At 41.3% G+C, this 20,070-nt stretch overlaps 1 protein-coding gene across 2 annotated transcripts; it reads left to right on the top strand.

Annotated features, from left to right (window-relative positions):
- Positions 1–7,095: 7,095 nt before the first annotated feature.
- On the top strand, positions 7,096–19,692 carry NXPE3 (neurexophilin and PC-esterase domain family member 3; the record flags this gene model as incomplete). 2 transcript variants are annotated; one of them, XM_079535490.1, is made up of 5 exons in its annotated part: positions 7,096–7,188; positions 11,816–12,576; positions 13,415–13,488; positions 17,414–17,620; positions 19,142–19,692. In XM_079535490.1, 5 exons carry the CDS (start codon positions 7,096–7,098, stop codon positions 19,690–19,692), a joined length of 1,686 nt encoding a protein of 561 aa, XP_079391616.1. The 2 variants fall into 2 exon arrangements, with proteins under 2 accessions (XP_079391616.1, XP_079391615.1); XM_079535489.1 differs by having other exon boundaries at positions 13,415–13,493; positions 17,401–17,620.
- Positions 19,693–20,070: the final 378 nt, after the last annotated feature.

The raw sequence follows: 20,070 nt of genomic DNA, 5'->3' as shown, positions 1-20,070 counted from the left end.
TTGCTCTGAAAGTAATGCCTCCTATTTGTTTCTATGGAAACTACTATAGGCACAAAGAGCACAACAATACTACTGTAGAGAGCAAGCTCTCAGTTACACAACAGTATTTTTCAACAGTCTCCACCATTAGCTGATTCACATGGATCACCATGGATGAAGGTGCTCTTCATTTCATGCTGTGACAACTGTGCATGGCCATCCAGAATGTGGCTTGTCTTTAATACAATTTAATAAAAATAATTTTGATGTTGCCATCACTGGTAGAACGTACATACACCCCCCATCATCTCACGGTGCTCGCATCCACTGTTTGGTCTCCAGAAATGTTCAATAAGCATCGATGGATGTCAATGGATGCCATTTTTTCCACATGTAGGAATTCTAAAAAAAAGCTTTGCTTTGTCTGCGCTCCCATATCAGACTGCCCCTCTGCTGCCATTGTCACATGACAACAATGTGTAATGGAATAGGGGTGGGAAGATTCTGCCTCTACTGCCACCCCACCAACATCTGCCTCTGGCATTGTGGGCCAACATAACAACATAGGAGCTATTACTTTTGAAACAGCCTTCGTATTACTAACAAAAGACGGTGTCTGTTGAGACTTTGATTTTCTTCTCTATCAGGTAGCCAGCACTAATGTGTGGAAAAAGAGAAGTAGAAGCAATGTCACTTAATTCATTATAAATGGCTTTGGCTGATGGATCATCACATGAGCAAGCAGTTAACATTTATAATAGCTAAAATACTATTTTCATAGTAATTTTTCAGCTGCTCTGTGTGTTTTCATCTTCTCTGCGAAGAAGTGAGCATGCTACCTTTTCTTTAGGAGACACATAATTGAGCCTTTAACCCAGCCACGTCCCACCCCTGCCCTGCAGTTGCTCCTGCCCCATGCCATCATGGCAGTGGCTCTGCCCCACTGAATGGCCCATTCCAGCTGGCCAGGGCACACACCCATCACTCCCAGCAACCACACAGCACTGTGTGAGCAGCACTGTCTGAGCTGAAACTAGGACATGGGGCACAGTGCAGTGCTGACTCAAATGGTGGCAAATAATGTCGGTTTTGGTACGTTGGCTGAACAAATCCCTGTGAACAGTGAAAAACACACAGATGTGCTTTCTGTTGTTGACACATAGATTTGAGAATATGTTTCAAGAGTGTGGAAAAGATTTTTTTTTTTGGTGTATTTGCAACTCCATTTTCAGTCAACATAAATGACCTGTGAATTTTCAAATGGGATGTACAGAGTTGCAATGAGACATTCAACTCAGAAATCTGATCGTGTCTCTTTACCAGACCTGTATAACCTCTTAGCAGAGAGAATGCCACTCACTTCACAATCACACCTCATTCACATCATCGCTTTTGGCAGTATGTACATTTATGAAAAACTGTTTTCAAGGATGACGCACAAGAAGAGAAATATTTCATCAAAAATCCATCAAACACTTTGAGAGCTCTTTAAGAACTGCAGCCACTGCCACTGAACCAGACTGATGTGTTAATTTCTCGTAGGTTGCAAGGTCAAATATCCCACTAGTTTCTTTTTGTTGCTCTCTTTTTATAAATGTTTTGTGACTTATATACGTTAACTATGTTACATACTTTATATATGTCCCCAGACAATTCCTCTTCACTCAGTGCAGCCCAGACAAGCCAAAAGGTTGGACACCCATGCTTTAACTGTACTCACAGAAGCAGTAGGTAGCATGTGAACGTTTTGGACAGAGTTATTCCTCCACGTGCACTGTGATTACTTACAATGGCAAACCCAACTGCAGATGTCTTGTTGCCAGACTGAGCATGCTGTACAGCTCTGATGCAGACCATTAGGCTCAGTGCTGTCTGTGTGTGTCCCCAAGCTCTTGAAATTCCTGCCTTCAGCATGGCTTATCGCCCAATTGCCCAATTGCTGTGCCGTTACCCATGTTCCTAGCGCAGACTCCTGCAGCTGGCCTACTACCTCCCCAGCTTTATCACAGAATCATAATTTAGGGGTTGGAAGGGATCTCTAGAGATCACCTAGCGCAACTCACCCGCTAAAGTAGGTTCCCTAAAGCAGGGAAGGCATCCAGGCAGGTCTTGAAGTTTCCAAAGAAGGAGACTTCACAATCTGTTCCAGCCTTTCCTTGTATAAGAGGTGCTTATAAGAGATGCTCCTGGCCCCTCATCATCTTTGTTGCTCTCTCTGGACTCTCTCTAGGATATCTTTGCCTTTTTTGAACTAAAGAGCCTAGAAATAGACACAGTACTCCAGATGTGGCCTTGCTCAAAGGGGGAGAACCACCTCCCTCAACCTGCTGGCCGCGCTCTTTTTAATGCACCCCAGGTTACCATTGGCCTTCTTGGCCACAAGGGCACACTGCTGGCTCATGGCCATCCTGCTGTCCATCATCACACACAGGTCCTTCTCTGCAGAGTTTCTCTCCAGCATGTCAGCCCCTAATTTGTACAGATGCATGCAGTTATTCCTCCGCAGGTGCAAGACTCTACACTTGCTCTTGTTGAACCTCATCAGGTTCCTCTCTGCCCAACTCTCCAACCTGTCCAGGTCTCGTTGAATGGCAGCACGGCCTTCTTGGTGCGTCAGCCACTCCTCCCAGCTAAGATCAGCACACTTGCAGAGGGTGGGCTCCATCTCTTCACGTAGGTCGCTGATGAAGACTCTGGTCGAGACCAGACGCAGCACCGACCTTCTTGGCGCGATGGCTGTGGGCGGCCCTGGCCGAGAGGCACGCGATGTCGGCGGGCGGGGCCGGGGTGGAGGAGGAGGTGCTGGGAGGTGGTGCCATGGCAGCGGCGGACCGGGCCGGCAGATACGCGGCGTGCCGCCTCCGGGCCGGGAGAGAGGGAGCTGTCGTCTCCTGGCCCGGGGGAGCGGCCGGCATCACGGTGAGGGGCGGGTGGCGGGGAGTCGGGACCGCGGTCAGGCCTGCGGCGGTGGGGTTGTGTGGGGAAGGGAAACTCCGGCAGGGGAAGTGGGTGCGGGGCCGGCTCGGCTCGGGCGCTGTAGCGGAGGAGGATCCCGCAGCGCCCGCTGCTTCCCGTGCCTCACTCGCTTTTTGTCTCGGCGGCTGAAGGAAGGAAGGCAGGCAGGAAGGCAGGAAGGCAGGAAGGCAGGAAGGCAGGAAGGCGCTCCCTGGAGGCGCGGGGCTGCCCGGCTTTGCCCGCGGCCTCCCGGGCCGTTCCTAGCCGAGGGGTGGGTGTGCTGGGGGCCGGAAGAATGAGGTTTTTCTTTCTTTCTTTCTTTCTTTTTTTTTTTTTCTTTCTTTTTTCTTTTTCTTTTTTTTTTTTTTCTTTTTAAAAAAGCGTTTTAATTGCAGAATTGCACCTCCTGTTTGCTCTCTTCTCCCACCTCCCTGCGTGTGGAGGAGCGTTGGACCCGTGCTGTGGCGGCGCGTGTTTATCAGGCTGGAGGAGCTGCAGCAAGCTGCAGCAAAGGGAGCTCCCGCCAATGGCTTGTGATGACCTCTGAATGTCAGGGCTGTCTGGGGAGCGAGCCTCGGCAAGGAGAAGCGGCTGCTCTTCTCTTCTGCTGTGACTGCAACAGCTGGGTGCCTAGCATGCAAGAGCCATCACCAGGATTAGATCCGTATCTTAGGGATGTGCATCACAGTTCTTTGAGGTGGCTGCGCCGGTATGTGCTTCGGCGGCACTATTCGCTCACAGGTGTTTGGGGGTAGAGGTGACAGTGATATAAACTAAAAGGCAGATCTGTAAATGGGCATCGGAGAACAGGAAATGCTGATCATAAAGATGTCATTAGTTTCATGTGTTTCTTTTGTAACTGTGGGCAAAGCGATGGATGTAATAACTCGAAATGGTGCAAAGCTGGTAGGAGTAATACTTCATGAGCAGCAAATTAAGTATAGGACTGAAGGTGAAAAACGTAATAAATAAATAAATAAAACCCATGATTTGCTATAGAAAAAAATAATCGCATCTTATAAAAAAAATCTTAACTGCCTGTCATGTTTTGTTTACTTTTGGATGCAAACCATCAGCATAAGAGACTTTGCTGGAAGAAAATACTGTGTATGCACACACACCTTATACATATATATATAAAAGGGACCTGTATTATTTCCCAAAAGAGAAAAGGCTGAGAAAAACTAGGGCTGTTCAGTCTGGCGAATAGAAGGCAAAGAGGCGATTTCCTCACTCTTTATAAATATCTAAAGTGTGGGAGTTAAATGATTGGGTCCAGGCTCTTTCCAGTGCTGTGCAGTGACAGGACAAGGAGCACTGGGCATAAACTGGAACACAGGTGTAGAGGAAATACTAAGTCACAGCTTGAAGCAGTGATTGAGCACCTGGTAGGAAGGCAGAGCCAATTCAAGGGAGCTCAGGTGCATGCAATCCACCTGAGGGACCGGAAGGAGTGGAGCCAGGATCCACCCCTTCTCACATCTCATTAAAAGAGTTGGCAGTGGTGGTGAGGGTATCTTCTTGGAGATCTCTGTGTATCTGAGTCCTTCTGAAGGTAAGCAGTTTTTTTCCTTTATGTCCATGGCTGCTGCATTTGAGCAAGCCCTCACTTGCTGCAGCACAGGACTTTGCTACTCTGCTGTCATTACTGCACTTTCCATTGCATTACAGTGTTACAACAGGATGTTGTATATAAATATGAGGCAGATCTTCATTGGCAGGGTGATGGACCACTAGCACAGGCTGCCTGGAGAGGTGGTGGAGTCTCCTTCTCTGGAGGCATTCAAGACCCACCTGGACTGTCTACCTGAGTGACCTGCTGCAGGAAATCTGTGTTAGCAGAGGGTTAGACTCTATGAGGTCACTTCCATCCCCTATGGTTCTATATTACATATGCACTTATATGCATATAATACCGCTTCATCTTTCTTTCCTCTTTATTTTTTCCAAGGGTATTTTCTGCCTTTTAGATGGATGGCTGCAGAGAACACTTCAAGGATACAGGAAGAATTGAAGGCTTTTTGTCTTGCTTAGATAGCTTGTGTTATATAACAGATGAGCTAGATCTGTTCTTCACAGATGATGAATCTGAAAGTAACTTGAGGACTTTGCTAAAGAAAGCTTTAAAAGCATGCTATTGCTTGTTTTGGAGCGTGTGACTTTTACAGAGATACAGTATTTTAAGAAAAATTTCTTTTCTAGCAAGAGAGCTATGAAACATGTATGAGAAAAATGTCTTCAGTTATAGGTTTGGTAAGCTGATGGAGAGAGCTTTTAAACTACCAGAGGAGAGGGGCCTCAATCCACTGAAGTGTTACTGGTTACAGTACCAGGAAAGGGATCAGAGGGCTGATCCTGGAGGGTACCTGGTCTCCTGGAGGGCACCTGGAGAGCAGCACAGGGCAATTCCAGCTATTTCATGCAATAAATTGGTTTAATTAGGGGCCCAGCTTGAATGCCTCTACACAAATGCTTACAATGTGAGAAAGCAGTCAGGGAAAAGGCCAGTATGGCTGATATTAAAGTAGGGTTCTGTTACCCAACGAGGACGAAGAGATATGTAAACTATTCTGTGTGCAGCTCATGCTTCTAGCCCTTCTTCTCGTGGAAGGCTGCTGCTTCCTAGATGTCTTCTGGAAATACAATACAACAAAGAGGGAGCAGTCTAAGAGATTCATGGTGGATAGCTTAAAAACCTATCTGGTATTTTATCCGAACTTAATACTTTATATTAACACAGAGCCATTCCAATAAGTCTGCTTTTTTTTTTTTTTTTTTTTTTTTTTTTTTTTTTTTTGCATTTGGTCAGTTTGATACTTTTATTTTAATGGATGTTTTGCTCTTTTGATGCTTGTTTGTCAGTCAGAGAAATGTTCTCCGTAATTCTCTGCAAAGCAACTGCAGTTATAATCCATATAATCCTTACAAAGCAACTCCATATACAGTCTATTTTGAGGCTGTCCTGGTTATCCAGTAGTATATTTCAGGATTCTAATCTATGCTCATCTAGTGAAAGATTTAATTAGGTAATTGTGATATTCAAAACATCATTACATTTAAGTTCATGCAATGTTCTTCATACAGTCTGAAAAAATACTGTTGCTTTTCAGCTAAACTATTTATAGAAGGTTGTGCAACGTTTCTCTAATCATTTGATGTTGTTGCACTTGGTAGATGTGTGTATGAGTAACACTGTGTGGAGAATATTGGATTGGAGGGGACTGCGTTCTTTTGACTGCCTCTGCTTGCCATCTGCTGTGTTTCCAAGTTCAGATCCTCTCCTTCTGTAAGAATGAAACCCATTTAGCTTGCAAATCACTGCCTTGAAGTTATCCCGTTCAGAAAGAAGAAAGACAAAAGATTCAAACTTGAAAAGCATTAAGCTGTGAGAACAGTTTATCAACAGTTAAATCTGTGGTTCTGTATCACAGTTGTTCATCAGCTATCAAGCAGTACTGAGGAAACATTGAGAGTTAAGCTTTATAAAAGCATGGCTATTACGTATCGAATTTCATAAAAACAATCCTGCATTCTTCAAGCAGTTTTTTTAACCATTAGATCTTTGTAAAAATACACTGTATAAAAGGAATGATAAAGATCAGAGAGGATGTAGTCCTCTCTGTAGATCTAGAGGATCCTTGATAACAACTTATTAAAGTCTCCAATCAGGTAAACGTGGGAATGCCTAAAACCACAAGTTTCTGGTAAAAGTCTTGGGCTTACAATGGCTGGATGGTGACAGTGTGGCCTAATAGATAAACAAGATGGTGATTTTCTTAGTTGCCAGAAGGAAATCTCGCGTTCTTCATTTTATTTTTCTATCAAATACAGGTGAAATTGCCTTTATGATATTTTTGCCTTGATATACCCATTAGAATTATAGATAGTGCAGTTCAGATTGCCACAAAAATCTGTCTGTAGACTTACCAGGTCTGTTAAACCAGTTGTGGTAGTGAAGAGTTCTACCATTTAAATACTTTGTGTGTTCAATTCCAAGTGATTTTGGGGGGCTTTATATAACTCTTGTAAATGTATTTGCAGGAATGAAGTGGAAGTCGGCTGAACTAATGTGCGCACTACTGAGACGAAATGACATTCATGTTTGTGATGAATGGAAATCATGGCAGCATCTAACATGGGAGGAAAAGACATGAATGGACAATGTGGCGTGACTCATTCAGACTGCAAATCTTCTGCCTTCTTATGGCAGTACTGGCTGTTGTGGTGCTGGTCCATAACTTTTTTCAGTTAGAGGTAAGTGGAGATGGTTTGGACGGTTGGAATAACAGAAAAATTCAGAGCAGAAAGAAGCGTGTATGGACATCTTCAACACTCAAAGGGATAACTTCAAAGTTATTTCGGGTTGCTCACTATGTTCTTGAGTTGAATTTTGATGCCCTTCAGCAAGGAGGCGTTCTACAGCCTGTCTGGGCAGCCTTTCATTGCTGTACATAGAGAAGAACATTACCATTATGTGCACGTGGAAGTTGCCTCTTGTCTGAAGCAGACAGTAAAAGGACTACAATTTCTAACTTCAATTTGGATAGTAAAAAAGCCCTCAACATAATTTGATCTTTTCTTGGTCTTCTCCAGACTTCTGAAAGTCTGCTTCCATTAGTGTCTTCTAGTATGTCATGTATTCCAAACCCTTAGTCATCTTAGGGATTTTCAGCTGGTCTCTTCACTTCAACTGTGGTAGTAGGTGGACAAAAAGCAGATATAGTGCTTTAGATATGGCTTTACCATAGCTGAGCTGAGGGAAATTAGCACTTCCCTCAGTTCACTGAATATGTTCTTGTTAACACATTGCAACAAGAAAATGAGTTTTCACCTGATTGGTTTGCTATCTACCAGAACGCCTAATTCTGTTTCTGCAGGTGGACTTTATGCTCTTGATCACAACAACAGATCAGTTAGTCCGTTTTCAGTACAGGCTACATAAATGCAGATGAAGCTGGACTTCATCAGTTTGTCTATGAGGGTATTATGGGAGTCTCACTGAAGTCAAGCTAAATAACATCACTGAGGATCCATTGCAGGGAGCCTTGGGGGCTGACCCTTCCCTGTGGCTGCCTGCTTGCCCAGACTTTCCATTGCAGCATTTGGCAGGTGAGCATAATGCTTAGCCTAACAGTAAATCGTGATTATTTTTGATGCATATTAGCTGATAAGTATGTTATATGTTTAAGTTGCATGAAACCCACTTGCAAAGTCTTTATCTTCTGGCTAGTGATGCCCAAGTAAAGTGATCCCTTCTTACTCTTTAAAAGACACTGTTGGGTTGGAGGTTCAGATAAGGGCAAGGAAAATGTCTGAGATATAAAATAGCATGTAGCATGGGAAAAATAACAGACTTTCATTGCCTCGTTCCGCTCACTAATGGAGACATGAAATTGAAAACTGCAGGTGCCAGATTCAGGGCAAACAATGCAAAAGAGCAAAAGTCCTTGCAGTAAGATTGAGTAACTGCTTGGAAACATTCAAAAGTCGGGATGAATCATGGAATCACTAAGGTTGGAAAAAACCTCTAAGATCATGTTGTCCAACCATCCACCTCTCACCAGCAGACAAAAAGAGCAAATGAACTATGACAGTGCTGCTTTTTCTTTTTTTCTTGTGGTGGCGTTGCTGCTAAATTGCAGATCTTTGCAGAAGAAAACTGTCATCTCATTCAGTTTATTGCTGGAACAGTTGTGTCAGGTGGTGGCTTTTTAGAACTGGCTTTGACATTTTGGATTTATTTAGCACCTACTCAGTGCTGTGAGACAGTAAAAACAGCTGATCACGGCTCACGGCTGTTGTAGATGAATATGAGGGCTAAAGTATTTGGAGTGTAAAACGACTGAAAATAAGATGACTGGCCTCTCAGTAGCTGGTATTTGGTCTCAAATATTATCTGCTGTATGAATTAAGACTCTGGGTGAACTTGAACTACTTTTTTTACTTCCATGCCTGTCATTTGGAAGTCTCCTGGGATGTTTTCTGCTCTAATGTAGGAACATAAACAGTTTGGCATAGTACATGTGGAGCAATTGCCATAAATCTAACAGTTACAACTCATAGATGATACTGGACTTCAAAATATAGATGAAGATGAAGCAGGAGCTGAAATACTCAGCCTCTTTTGTTTATCAACCACTTGTGTTGTTGCATTTAGCTGAGAACAAGTGTTTGCTGCGGGTCTATTGAAGTCTCAAATGTCACAGATTTAATTTGAAAGTCATCTTTAAAGATCATCTATTCTTGCTCCTTTGCCCTGGGCAGGGATGTATCTGTGAGAGTGTGACTGCCTCTCTGGGGTTGTAATGTTATACATTATACCTTATTTTCACTTAGTTGGTAGCAAGGGTGCTAGAAACTGAAAATATAGCATCCATTTTTACTTGCTTATGCATCAGAAACAGCTCACAGACTTGTTTGAGCTTGTGTTTTTTTTTTTTTTTTTTTTTTTTTTTTTTGCCTGCTCTGAGAAACTTGATTTTGTTTTCACTGCTGATGGTTGTAGACTATAGAGAAAGGGTGGATAAGGAATGGTTGGGACAAACTAATCTATCAATCCAAAGGACAAGGCTTGCCTATTTGTAGGGATGGGGGAGTTTGAACGCTTGTTTGGAAATGAGTCAGGGAACCTCTTCAGAAAGGAAGATGGTTTGGAAATTCCAATCAAGGGTCTTCCATATACGAATTGACTCTGAAGCTTTTCCTGCCTTAACTGGAAAAGCTAATCTCTGTGATGGTTTTTCCTGTGAATGCCACATGTATTGTAGCACACTTTCAGCCCTTAACTTATAATTTTGCAAAAATATATGGTCTTATTTGTGCTTGGAAGAAGTCTGTAAAGATGAGTGAGGTTGTTACAGGAAGAATGGTCTTTCCGTGATGTGGAGACAGTTTTGCATTTACCTTTGTAGAGGGGGTGTGGTTTGTTTTGTTTTTTTTTTCCCCTTCTCCTTGAGGGTTGATTGAGAAAGTATTTGTGGTGTGGTCAATTCTGCTTTGTCATAATCTGGAGATGCTTCAGTTGATGTGATAGCTCTTGTTTGGGAACTTAGCTGCATGCAGCTGAAGTGCTTTGGCTTGGCACTGTGCTAAAAAGGATGCTTAAGTGTACCGTTTTAGAAATATTGAGTTATATTCTGTATTTTGTTTTGTGACCTTGAATTGGTTTAGTGTTCTCTGTGTCCTTTTCCACTGAATTCAGTAGATATTTCCTTGGAGATACTTTAGAAAGGCTGGCTACCTCATAGCCATCTTCTGTACAAATAAATCTGACAGAAGGAATAGGATAAAACTCTGACGAAATCTACAGAAGATTAAAGCAATGATAAGGCCTGTTCTTAAGGCTTTCTTAGGTAGCTGTGTTTCATTTGAAAGGATTTGAAGGTAGCTCTTCATTTGAAAGGATGCCTATGCTTTTTTTTTTTTTTTCCGCATCCCACTCCCCTAGCCCACATCCTCTTGATGGATCAAGCTAGAAGAAGAAATTTTCCCATGAGAATCTCCATTGAATTTGAGAGTTTTACAAACACCCCTATTCTCCCCCACATTCCTCCTTAGGAAGTTTCTTAAATGCTTTTGCAAGCTCAGGCATACTTACCAACGTGTTGGATGTGTTCAAATGTATAACTAACTTAAAAAAAAATAATAATAATCATACCATGCAATGTTTTCTCTGCCACTTATACGTATGAGCAGAAGAAGGGAAGTAGTGAAGGCATTCAAAAGTAGAAACTTGGTGTAATTTAGAAATATGTTGGCAAGATTTAAGAATGAACTGTGCTTGAGAGTCATTCCCAGCTTTGCCTGGAATGTACTGGATTAGAAAAAATAATGTGTGGAGACATGTTCACGTTTTTATCTGATCCAATGGAAAAGAGAAATAATCCTGAATTACCCTTAATGGGCTTTGGGGAAATTCTTGAAAATCCTGGATGGAAAAGTAAAACAGAAGGTTCTATTATAAATCATCTTTTAAAAAAAAAAAAAAAAAAAAAAAAAAGTATCCATGGGTACTTTGCATTTTAGTTAAAATGTTACAACTCATGATTGCATGTTTTATAGTTAACATGGATATCAAATAGGAAATTTATGTTCTACATTATACTGTGTTGTTCTATGTTATAATGCATTCATTATTCTAAGCTGATCAAAACCAAATTCTTATAATGGCCTTCAAACCTATAAGTTTGTATTTCTTGTTAGGTTTACTTTTTTTGGAAAAGAAAGAAATATAAACAATGTTTTCTTTCTTTTAATTTAATTTGAATACATCAATATACTACATAAAGCAGGGGAGCTACGTAGTATATGTATATATGCTAGGTAATACTTGTGTCAAGGTCTTTTCACCCTGTAAGCACTGCTAGGTAACAACTAAATATTGGTGTGTTACCAGCACTCTTTTCATGACAAGTCCAAAGTATAGCACTACTTTGGCTGGGATAAAGGTAATTTTCTACACGGCAGCTAAAAAAGCAGCATAATGCTTTAGCCAGACTCTAATTACGGTAAGAATATTAAATGAGTTACTTTTCTATTTAATTGTATGGCTTTCTGTATTTGTTCCATATTGTTGATACAGAATACGCTAATAGCCAAAATACTACCACAGAAAATACTGAGCATACCTCACATAAAAGACACTTTGCCAGGACAGGATAAAGTAGCCATTGGGTAAGCACAAGTTGTACAACTGCTTCTTTAGGCATCTCATAGTCCAGGGAATCAATGTGTATGTTCTGTTAAAGTTGCTTTATTTGGTCAGCCTCAAAGCTGTGCGAAGCAAACTCCTGGTTCTTAGACAGTATCTGTTCTTCGTTGTTTCATTTAATAGCACAGTTTCTTGTACTCTTTTTTTTTTTTTTTTTTTCCCCCCCTCTAGCACTTGGATGACTACACAGTTTCAGGATCAAATTGGATAACGGAGAACAATGACCAGCCTTCTCTATCACAGACAACTAAAACTACCAGGAAGCCTTACTGTGGTTATGAGCAGCAGACTTTGTCCAAAAGAGAACGAGCTGAACAGGAATCATTGCTTGCTGCACTACAATGGCCGAAACCCCCCGATGGCAAAATTGCTTTTTTACAAAGCACTGATCCAGTACACAGTGACTTTGTGATTGTGAAGCCCAGCAGGTTCTTCAAGGTGGGTGACCAGTTAGAGGTGGTTGTTCGTGTGAGGGATTTCCAAGGAAAACCCAAGCAATATGGTGGAGACTATCTACAGGCACGGATCCACTCTCCTGTGCTGAAAGCTGGAGCAATAGGAAGGATTGTAGACTGCCATAACGGCCTTTACAAAGTCTTTTTTACGTTACTTTGGCCAGGAGAGGTCAAAGTATCTGTGACTCTCGTTCATCCAAGTGAAGCAGTCCAAGTTCTCCTGCGTTTACGAGAAGAAAGGCCTGACAGAGTTTATTTCAAAAGCTCATTCAAGTCTGGGAGGTTTTCAGAAACTACTGAGTGCAATGTATGCTTGCCTGGAGGTCTTCCAGTCTGTAACTTCACAGATCTCTACACTGGTGAGCCCTGGTTCTGTTACAAGCCACGAAAACTGTCCTGTTCCAGCCGAATCAGCCATGCCAAGGGTGGATATCAAAAAGGCCTTCTGACACATGAAGAAAGCCTCTTTTTCCAAAGGTATGTATGTCACTGACTTTATATGTACTCAGTCATTTTTTAAATATGTATTTGCTTTTTTTTAAGACAAACTTTAGGATGGAGGGGAAGAAAATACTCAACTACTTGATTCAAGCACCTGCTCCTGAAGATGCACACCTTCTCTAAGGGTGGGAATCTCTTGTATTCCACCAATAGTGTTCAATCTCAAAACCCTACTAGGTTCATTCAGCTGTCCACAAACAAGCACTTCTGAGAGCTCTTTGTGTGTAGGGGTGTAGGCTTTGCTTCCATACTGAGCAAACTGCTGTCTTGCTGAAGATCTCTGAGACTGGTTGGGTGCTGACTGATGCTGCTGTCACCACTGGCAGCATAGCATAGAGCTAAAATTGCAGGTGGTGATAATGCTGGGCTGCTTGAAATCCCGTGTGTACTGTGAAACAGCATGTGGCATTGTGGAGGCTGAAAGCAACAGCCACCTCCTCTTGAGGTAAGCAGTTACTGAAATGGGGCAGAGCTGGGAGCTGATGCACCAGCATGCCCTCTCAAGTAGTTTGCCTCCTGGCAAAAGTCCACATGCCCCAAGCTGGGAACTTCCAATCTTTGTGGTTAATCCCTCAAAGCATATAACAGGCTTCCCATAGCTTAATGGTTTTATCCAGGCTTGTGCAAGTAAGAATGTTCACAGGATTTTTATCCTCATGCTCTTAAATCTTGAATTCTGACTGGAAACAGTGAGAGTGGTCTTAAGGAAATTGAATAATCAATTCAGCTGTCAACACGTGGATTAAGAAAAGTGATCTGTAAGGCTGTAAAACTTGAAGGTAATGTCACATAACTATTTTAATCTTTGTTCAAGTGATGTGAACATCAAAATGCCCATACTCTCCAGAGGACCTGACTCGGTGATTGTAAAGCCCAAGGCATTTACAGGTATAGTGAATTTTATAAAATTCCTGGGTTTATTTCATATTTAAATAAAAAGAGTGAGAAGCATGAGATACTAATGAGTTTGTTAGTTTTTGTAATGTGAAATAGAAATAATCTTAAGTCTTTTTTGTGTTGAAGGTGGAAGCTTTTGAATGTTGCTAAGGACTAACATCAAATTTATCTAAAAAGACATGTGAATTGAACTTTTAGGAAAAATTGGTGTTTACTTCTGATATTTACTCAGATATAAAATGTCTTAGTTAACTGCTTAGCAAATGGATTAATCTAGCAAAGCTAACTGTGAGGTGTTTTTCAAGTTTTATGTGTTTATTTTTCTAAGAAATTCATGTAATAGATATCAGATAGCTTGCATTTAATTATTAGTATCACTTGTGTTACCATGCAGTGTCATAACCTAAAGTTGTGGACTAGAACCTAATTTTTCTGTATCATGTCTAAGCACAGAAAACACAGTCTGTGTTAGGTTAAAGTGAAACATTTATCTAATTCAAATTCACCTGCATGCTTTTAATGCCTCTAAATACACTGCATAAAAATATGATAGAGAATTACTCTTTAACTGAAAGCTCTCCAGTTTTTTTAATAAGCTGTAGGAGATATTAAAGGTAGAGTTCCTGACCTGAGCAATTAAATCATAAAAGAAAGCAGCCTGCAGTGCTGCTTCTTTTTAGTTCTGCCATTCTCTTTATTTAAAAAATAAAAAATAAAAAGATGCTGTCAGGCCAGCAGCATTTTCCCCCTTCTGTCTCCAGACCCTTTAGATGTGATGTGTTCTGTTGTTTAATTTTTAAAATATTTTCTTGTAGAAACTGTTTGAGATTTGATTATATCACCCTTTTTACAGGGGGTGGATGATCAAAGTATGTTTTTATTTCCTGAAGGTTTAATGATAGGTTGGAAAGGGTTGATAGGAGTGGCACAATTTCCTCGGGGAAATTCCTTCTAACAGGAACAGTCTCTGAACAAGTAAATCTAATACTCTGGAATAGAGATGATGGATGTATGACTTAGGATTAATGCCTACTTACATTCCTTATTTTATTGTCTTTAATTTTGTACATTCTTTTCTTTGGGAGGTAAATGTAGATACAGTTCACTTTTGAAATTTCTTTTTTTTTTTTCTGAGCTATAATCAATTTCCATTCTTGGTTTGTAACTGTTCAGATCAGAGCTTTTACCTTCTTTCATAAAATCTAGAAGTAATGGTCTTTGAATTCTGGAGCGAAACAGGTATGCTGCTGTACAAAGGTTTCAGAACCTGGTGTTAGTTGTACTGTGAGTTCACAGCTTATTCTCACATCTCACTTCACGTATGTACAAGGGCTGCTCTGAGACTAATACCTCCCATTTCATTATGTCAGAGGCAGATGTTGGTGGGATGGCAGTAAAGGCTGAACTTTCCTGCCAGTATTCACTTACATGTTGTTGCCATGTGACAAATGGCAGCAGAGGGGCAGTCTGAGAGAATGGTGTCTGACATGGGAGTGCAGATGAAGCAAAGCTGTGTCAACTGAATTCTTCCATGTGGAAAAGATGGCACCCATTGACATCCATTGGTGCTTGCAGGACATTTCTAGAGACTGAGCAGTGGATGTGGATGCAGGCAGGCTGTGTGGGTAACAGTGCAGCAGCAGTGGAGCACTTCATCTGGTATAGATTTTGATAAGCGTGGCATGCATTCTTATTCATCACTAGCAAAAATATATAGCTAATGATGGTCGCCATGCTGAAAAATAGTGTTTTGTAGCTGTATCTGTTGTAGTTTCCATGGAAATAAATAGGCATTACTTTCAGAGCATCCTATTTATATCCTTAGTCTAATAATCACTTTAAAAGTTTGAATGGTTTGAATGGGAAATGGTTTTAAGTTGAGGAAGGGAAGATTTAGGTTGTATGTCAGAGGGAGTTCTTTACTGTAAGAGTAGTGAGGTACTGGAACAGGCTGCCCAGAGAGGTTGTGGATGCCCTGTCCCTAAAGGTGTTCAGGGCCAGATTGGATGGGGCCCTGGGCAGCCTGGTCTAGTGTTAAATGGGGAGGTTGCTTGTGGCAGGGGGTTGGAAGTTCATAATGCTTGAGGCCTCTTCCAACCCTGACCATTCTGTGAATCTTTACACTAAAACTTACAAAACAAAAGAATTTAAGTTGTGAATTCACTGAGTTTGTCTTTAGTTACATGACCTCATGGTAGCCTTTTCACTTCCTTTGTAGCAGTCCTCTTTCATATGGTTTAGATTACTCAGCATTGTTAGTTGATTGCTCTTCTTTCATTGGCCCTATTGCCAGTTGCTACATGTTATTTAAGAAATTATCCAAATATAAGACTTTCTAATGGATTTTTCTATGGTTCTCAAGATTATAGACTTTGTATTCTGTGAATGTTCCTGTAAAGTATAAGGGGGCTAAAATCTATTGATGTAAAACACAGAATATTGTATAGGAATAGCAAGACCAAAAATGACTATCAGGGATGGGTGTTTAAAGATGCCTGTGGGGGTTGTTTGAATCTGTGAGTCTTTAGGGAATTAGCTGCTGCTGTGTTATAATGAAACATTTAGCAGAGGGTGTTTCTGGGCGCTAGAACTCCATTGCCTCTACTTTTCCACAGTTAGAATGGGCCCTGGCATGGCTTTGGCCATGTGTGGGTGTGCACTGCCAAACAACTGTAGGCTATGACAGGGCAGGGACCAGTAGTCTCCATGGGTAGGTGGGTATAAGGTGGGTATAAATGTTCTTTAATAGGTGGTCACGGCTCTTCTGTGTGGTTAGTTGGCTTCAATGCCAGAGAGCAGCTCTGTGCTTCTCAGTTCACTGTTCATTGACAGCGTTTCTATCCAAGCTGTGGCTTTGGGTTTCTTTGGAACTGTGAGTCAGCTCATTTCCAGGCCCTTAAGTGTTAGAACAGATATGTGGAAAAGGAGGAACCTGTACTTAATGACCTCATGAAAGTTCAAAGTGCACACTGGCTGCTATGAGAAATAAGGCAATGTTTGACTGATGTAACCTTGAGATTGCAGCTTCTCTTCCTGTAATCGCTGGCCCCAGTTTTCAACATAACATCCAACTTCTGCAAGACAAAGAGGAGTCCAAAGAATCAGAGCTTCCCTGGTGTTGTCAAATTACTCCTCAGAGGACAACCTTTGCCAGCATTGAAATAGGAAGAAGTTGGAGAGCAGAAAGTATGAAACCCATGGAATTAAAGTTTAACACAATTCATACATTCCAAAGGCGCGTAAATATTGGCAGTAGCTTTAATTCTGGCACTTCCTGATTTTGTAGTCCTCATAATTCAGATTTCATACTTACAGCGTCTGTGGCCTACATTAGTGTCAGTGTGTGGACTGTTCCACAGATGGATTTACACTAAGCAAATACAAGTGCTATCAGGTTATCTCTTGCATGTTGTCACCTTAGGGCTGGTGTCTGCTGCTGCAGCAGGAGGTGCTGCTCCTGTAGAGTGCAACAGCTGCCATACCTTCCTGTTGGCAGACTGGCCGCTAGAGGGGGGAACTGTACTTCGGCAGATTGCAGATGTGTGCTGGCAGAGGAGGCATAGTGAGGCTTGGAAATTCTGTGATGCCGTCCATACTGTCCTCCTTTATCAGCATCAGATATAGTTTAACTTAGAAGTACTTCAAAATAAGTTAAAAAGTAGTTAAGTTTAAAGTAAGTTTTTTTTTTTTTTTTTAAACTTTAAAGCTACAAGTGGTCACATGTAGTAGGTTTTGGTGCAGAACCAGTGAGGAAAGTACTTGGTCTTACAGACTTGAGATGCATTGAGCTTTCTAATGTATATTATATGCATTCTAAAGCAAAGTAGTTGGATGTACACATCCATTTAAGTGATAGAAGGTGTGTTTGTTATATGGTAATTTCAGAGTTGGTTTTTTTTTTTTTTTTTTCTTCCAGATTCAAGCAATATGGACAGGGCTGAAGATCCCACAGTTTCCCCTTCTGGTTATTACTATGAAGATCTTTGGAGGCCAAGAACACACTGGATTTATCATTTTAATAAGTCAGATGATATAAGCAAGTGCTTGCAAGGAAAAGTAATCCACTTGTTTGGAGACTCTACAATAAGGCAGTGGTTTGAGTATCTGACTGCAGCTGTTCCAGGTTGTTATTTTTCTTTTTAATTGATTTTTTTTAACCTTGAAGACATTTGCAATTCTTTATTCTACTCATTTCAGATGCAGAGTTGATCTTATTGAATAGTAATGTCAAAAGGTAGAGGGAAGGCAAAACGTCATCATAAGTGCTGATAGAAAGGCAATCATTCAAATTTTGAGATTTGACTTTTGAGATCCTAAAGTTTGAGAAAACTTTAGAAACTTCTAGACTTTAGGAGAGAAAGGGCCACAAGTTGTGCATCTATGAAGCTGTCATTATAAAATGTTTTACTAGTTAAGAACATTGTTGATACTGTGAGTTATTATGTGGCCGCGAGGTGGCATACCAAAACTTGTTGAGGATTGCCTGGATGAGGCTTGGCAGGTAATATTTTGGAGTGTAGTGAAGTAGCAAAATGACGTCCAGAAGCAAATGACGTCCAGAAGCAGATGACTACTGTTGATTTGGTTTTGAGTTTTAACTTTTCATTAAATAACACAATTTCAGTAGCCAATTTGGTATTTCTCTTTCACCCCAACTCTAAGGTAGTTCAGTAGTGTTGAAATGGAGATTGAGACTCTGTGTTTGCCAATTAAATTCTTCTTTAAATTTAATGGAGTTCTGAAGTTGCTGTGAAAGTTACAGTGAACTTTGGGCTCATAGAGTGACAATGAAAAAGCCTGTTGTTAAAAAAGAGATCTGTTTAGAAATGCTTTTTTCTTTTACCTGGGGGAAAAAAACAGTTTGGGGAACTTGGAAAAAATACTATTTACTTATACTTATTATGTTTTTAAGGTAAAGTGTGCTGGCTTGCAAATTTCAACAGTCATATAAACTCTGTTTTGAAATATGTAGTCAATATGCCTGTGGAGCTGTTGCAGTGGATCCAGAGGCAGGACAAAAAGATTATTAGAGGGCTGGTGCGCTTCTCCAGTGAAGAAAGATAGAGGGAGCAGGGTTTGTACAGCCTGGGGAAGAGAAGACTGCAACAGGAGATGTCATTTCGACCTGCCAGTATCTAAGTGGAACTTATAAGCAGAAGCGAGACCAAATTTTTACATAGGCAGATATTGATAGGAAAAAGGAGAATGGTTTTAAACAGGAAGAGAGAAGGTTTGGCTTAGATATTAGGAGGAGATTTTTTACTTGAAGGGTCTGCAATTCTGTGATATTTGTGTATGAATTAACCTGTTTGTGTATTTGTGGTGAGACATGGATGCAGGCTGCCCAGAGAGATTGCTGGTGCCTCATCCCTTGGAGGTGTTCAAGGCCTGGTTAGATAGGGCCTGGGCAGCCTGATATAGTGGATAGCAACCATGCCTGCAGCAGGGGGGTTGAAACTTGGTGGTCTTGAGGTCCCTTCCAACCTGGGCCATTCTATGATAATGCTTATTTTTTGCTTCACTTTAGGGTTCTTAGAACTGTGTATGTATTCACTGTTACTGTTGCCCTGTGATCCTTTTGTCCTGATGAATCATTTTGTGTTTTTTTTCTGCCTTGAACTAATGTTTGCTCTTGGGCTTTCAGATCTAGTGGAGTTTAATCTGGGGAGTCCTAAGAATGTGGGCCCTTTTATGTCTGTGGATCTGAAGCACAATATCCTACTGAAGTTCCGCTGTCACGGACCACCCATTCGCTTTACGACAGTCTTTACAAGTGAACTGCGCTACATTGCTAACGAACTGAATGGCATCGTTGGGGGGAGAAACACTGTGATAGCCATAACTATATGGTCCCACTTCAGCACTTTCCCTGTGGAAGTGTATATCAGGAGGCTGAGGAACATTCGGAGGGCAGTTATTCAACTGCTGGACCGCAGCCCCAAGACTTTAATCGTCATCAGAACCGCAAACGTTCAGGAGCTTGGGCCAGAAGTGAGCCTCTTTAACAGTGACTGGTATTCCCTTCAGCTTGATTCTGTCATGAGGAAAATGTTCTCAGGAATTGCTGTGCACTTTGTGGATGCTTGGGAGATGTCTCTGGCTCACTACTTGCCACATAACTTGCACCCAAAAGAAGTAATTGTTAGGAATCAAATAGATACATTTCTATCTTACGTGTGCCCTCTGCAAATTTAGCACAAGTAAGCACCCCTGTGTCACGTTTTGCTGCAGTTGAGGTAAAGTTGGTCTTTGCCAGAGCTACTAAGTTTATGCTGGATGGTGTGGGAGAACTCTGCTTATTGTATCTGCATTCAGTATAAGCAGGCTGGCCATAAATCTAGTAGCTGCGAGGGATAGTGGAGAAGAGTTAACTGTTCAGGCCATGCCTTGTGCGGTTGATTCCTTAGAATCTTATTTATATCTCAGATTATTAGCAAGCACCTTAAATTGACAAGATTCAATAGGGAATTATGTGGGTTATTAGCTTTACTAGTTATCTGCACTGTATGTTTAGTCCACATAATGTGGAATCTGCTCAGAACTGGGTGGAATCTAGTGAAAGAATTATTTGGG

This window comes from Tetrao urogallus, assembly GCF_951394365.1.
Source record: "Tetrao urogallus genome assembly, chromosome: 1".
Classification (NCBI taxonomy): Eukaryota; Metazoa; Chordata; class Aves; order Galliformes; family Phasianidae; genus Tetrao; species Tetrao urogallus.
The sequence above is the reverse complement of the archived record's forward strand: the minus strand, read 5'-3'. Positions and strand labels throughout refer to the sequence as shown.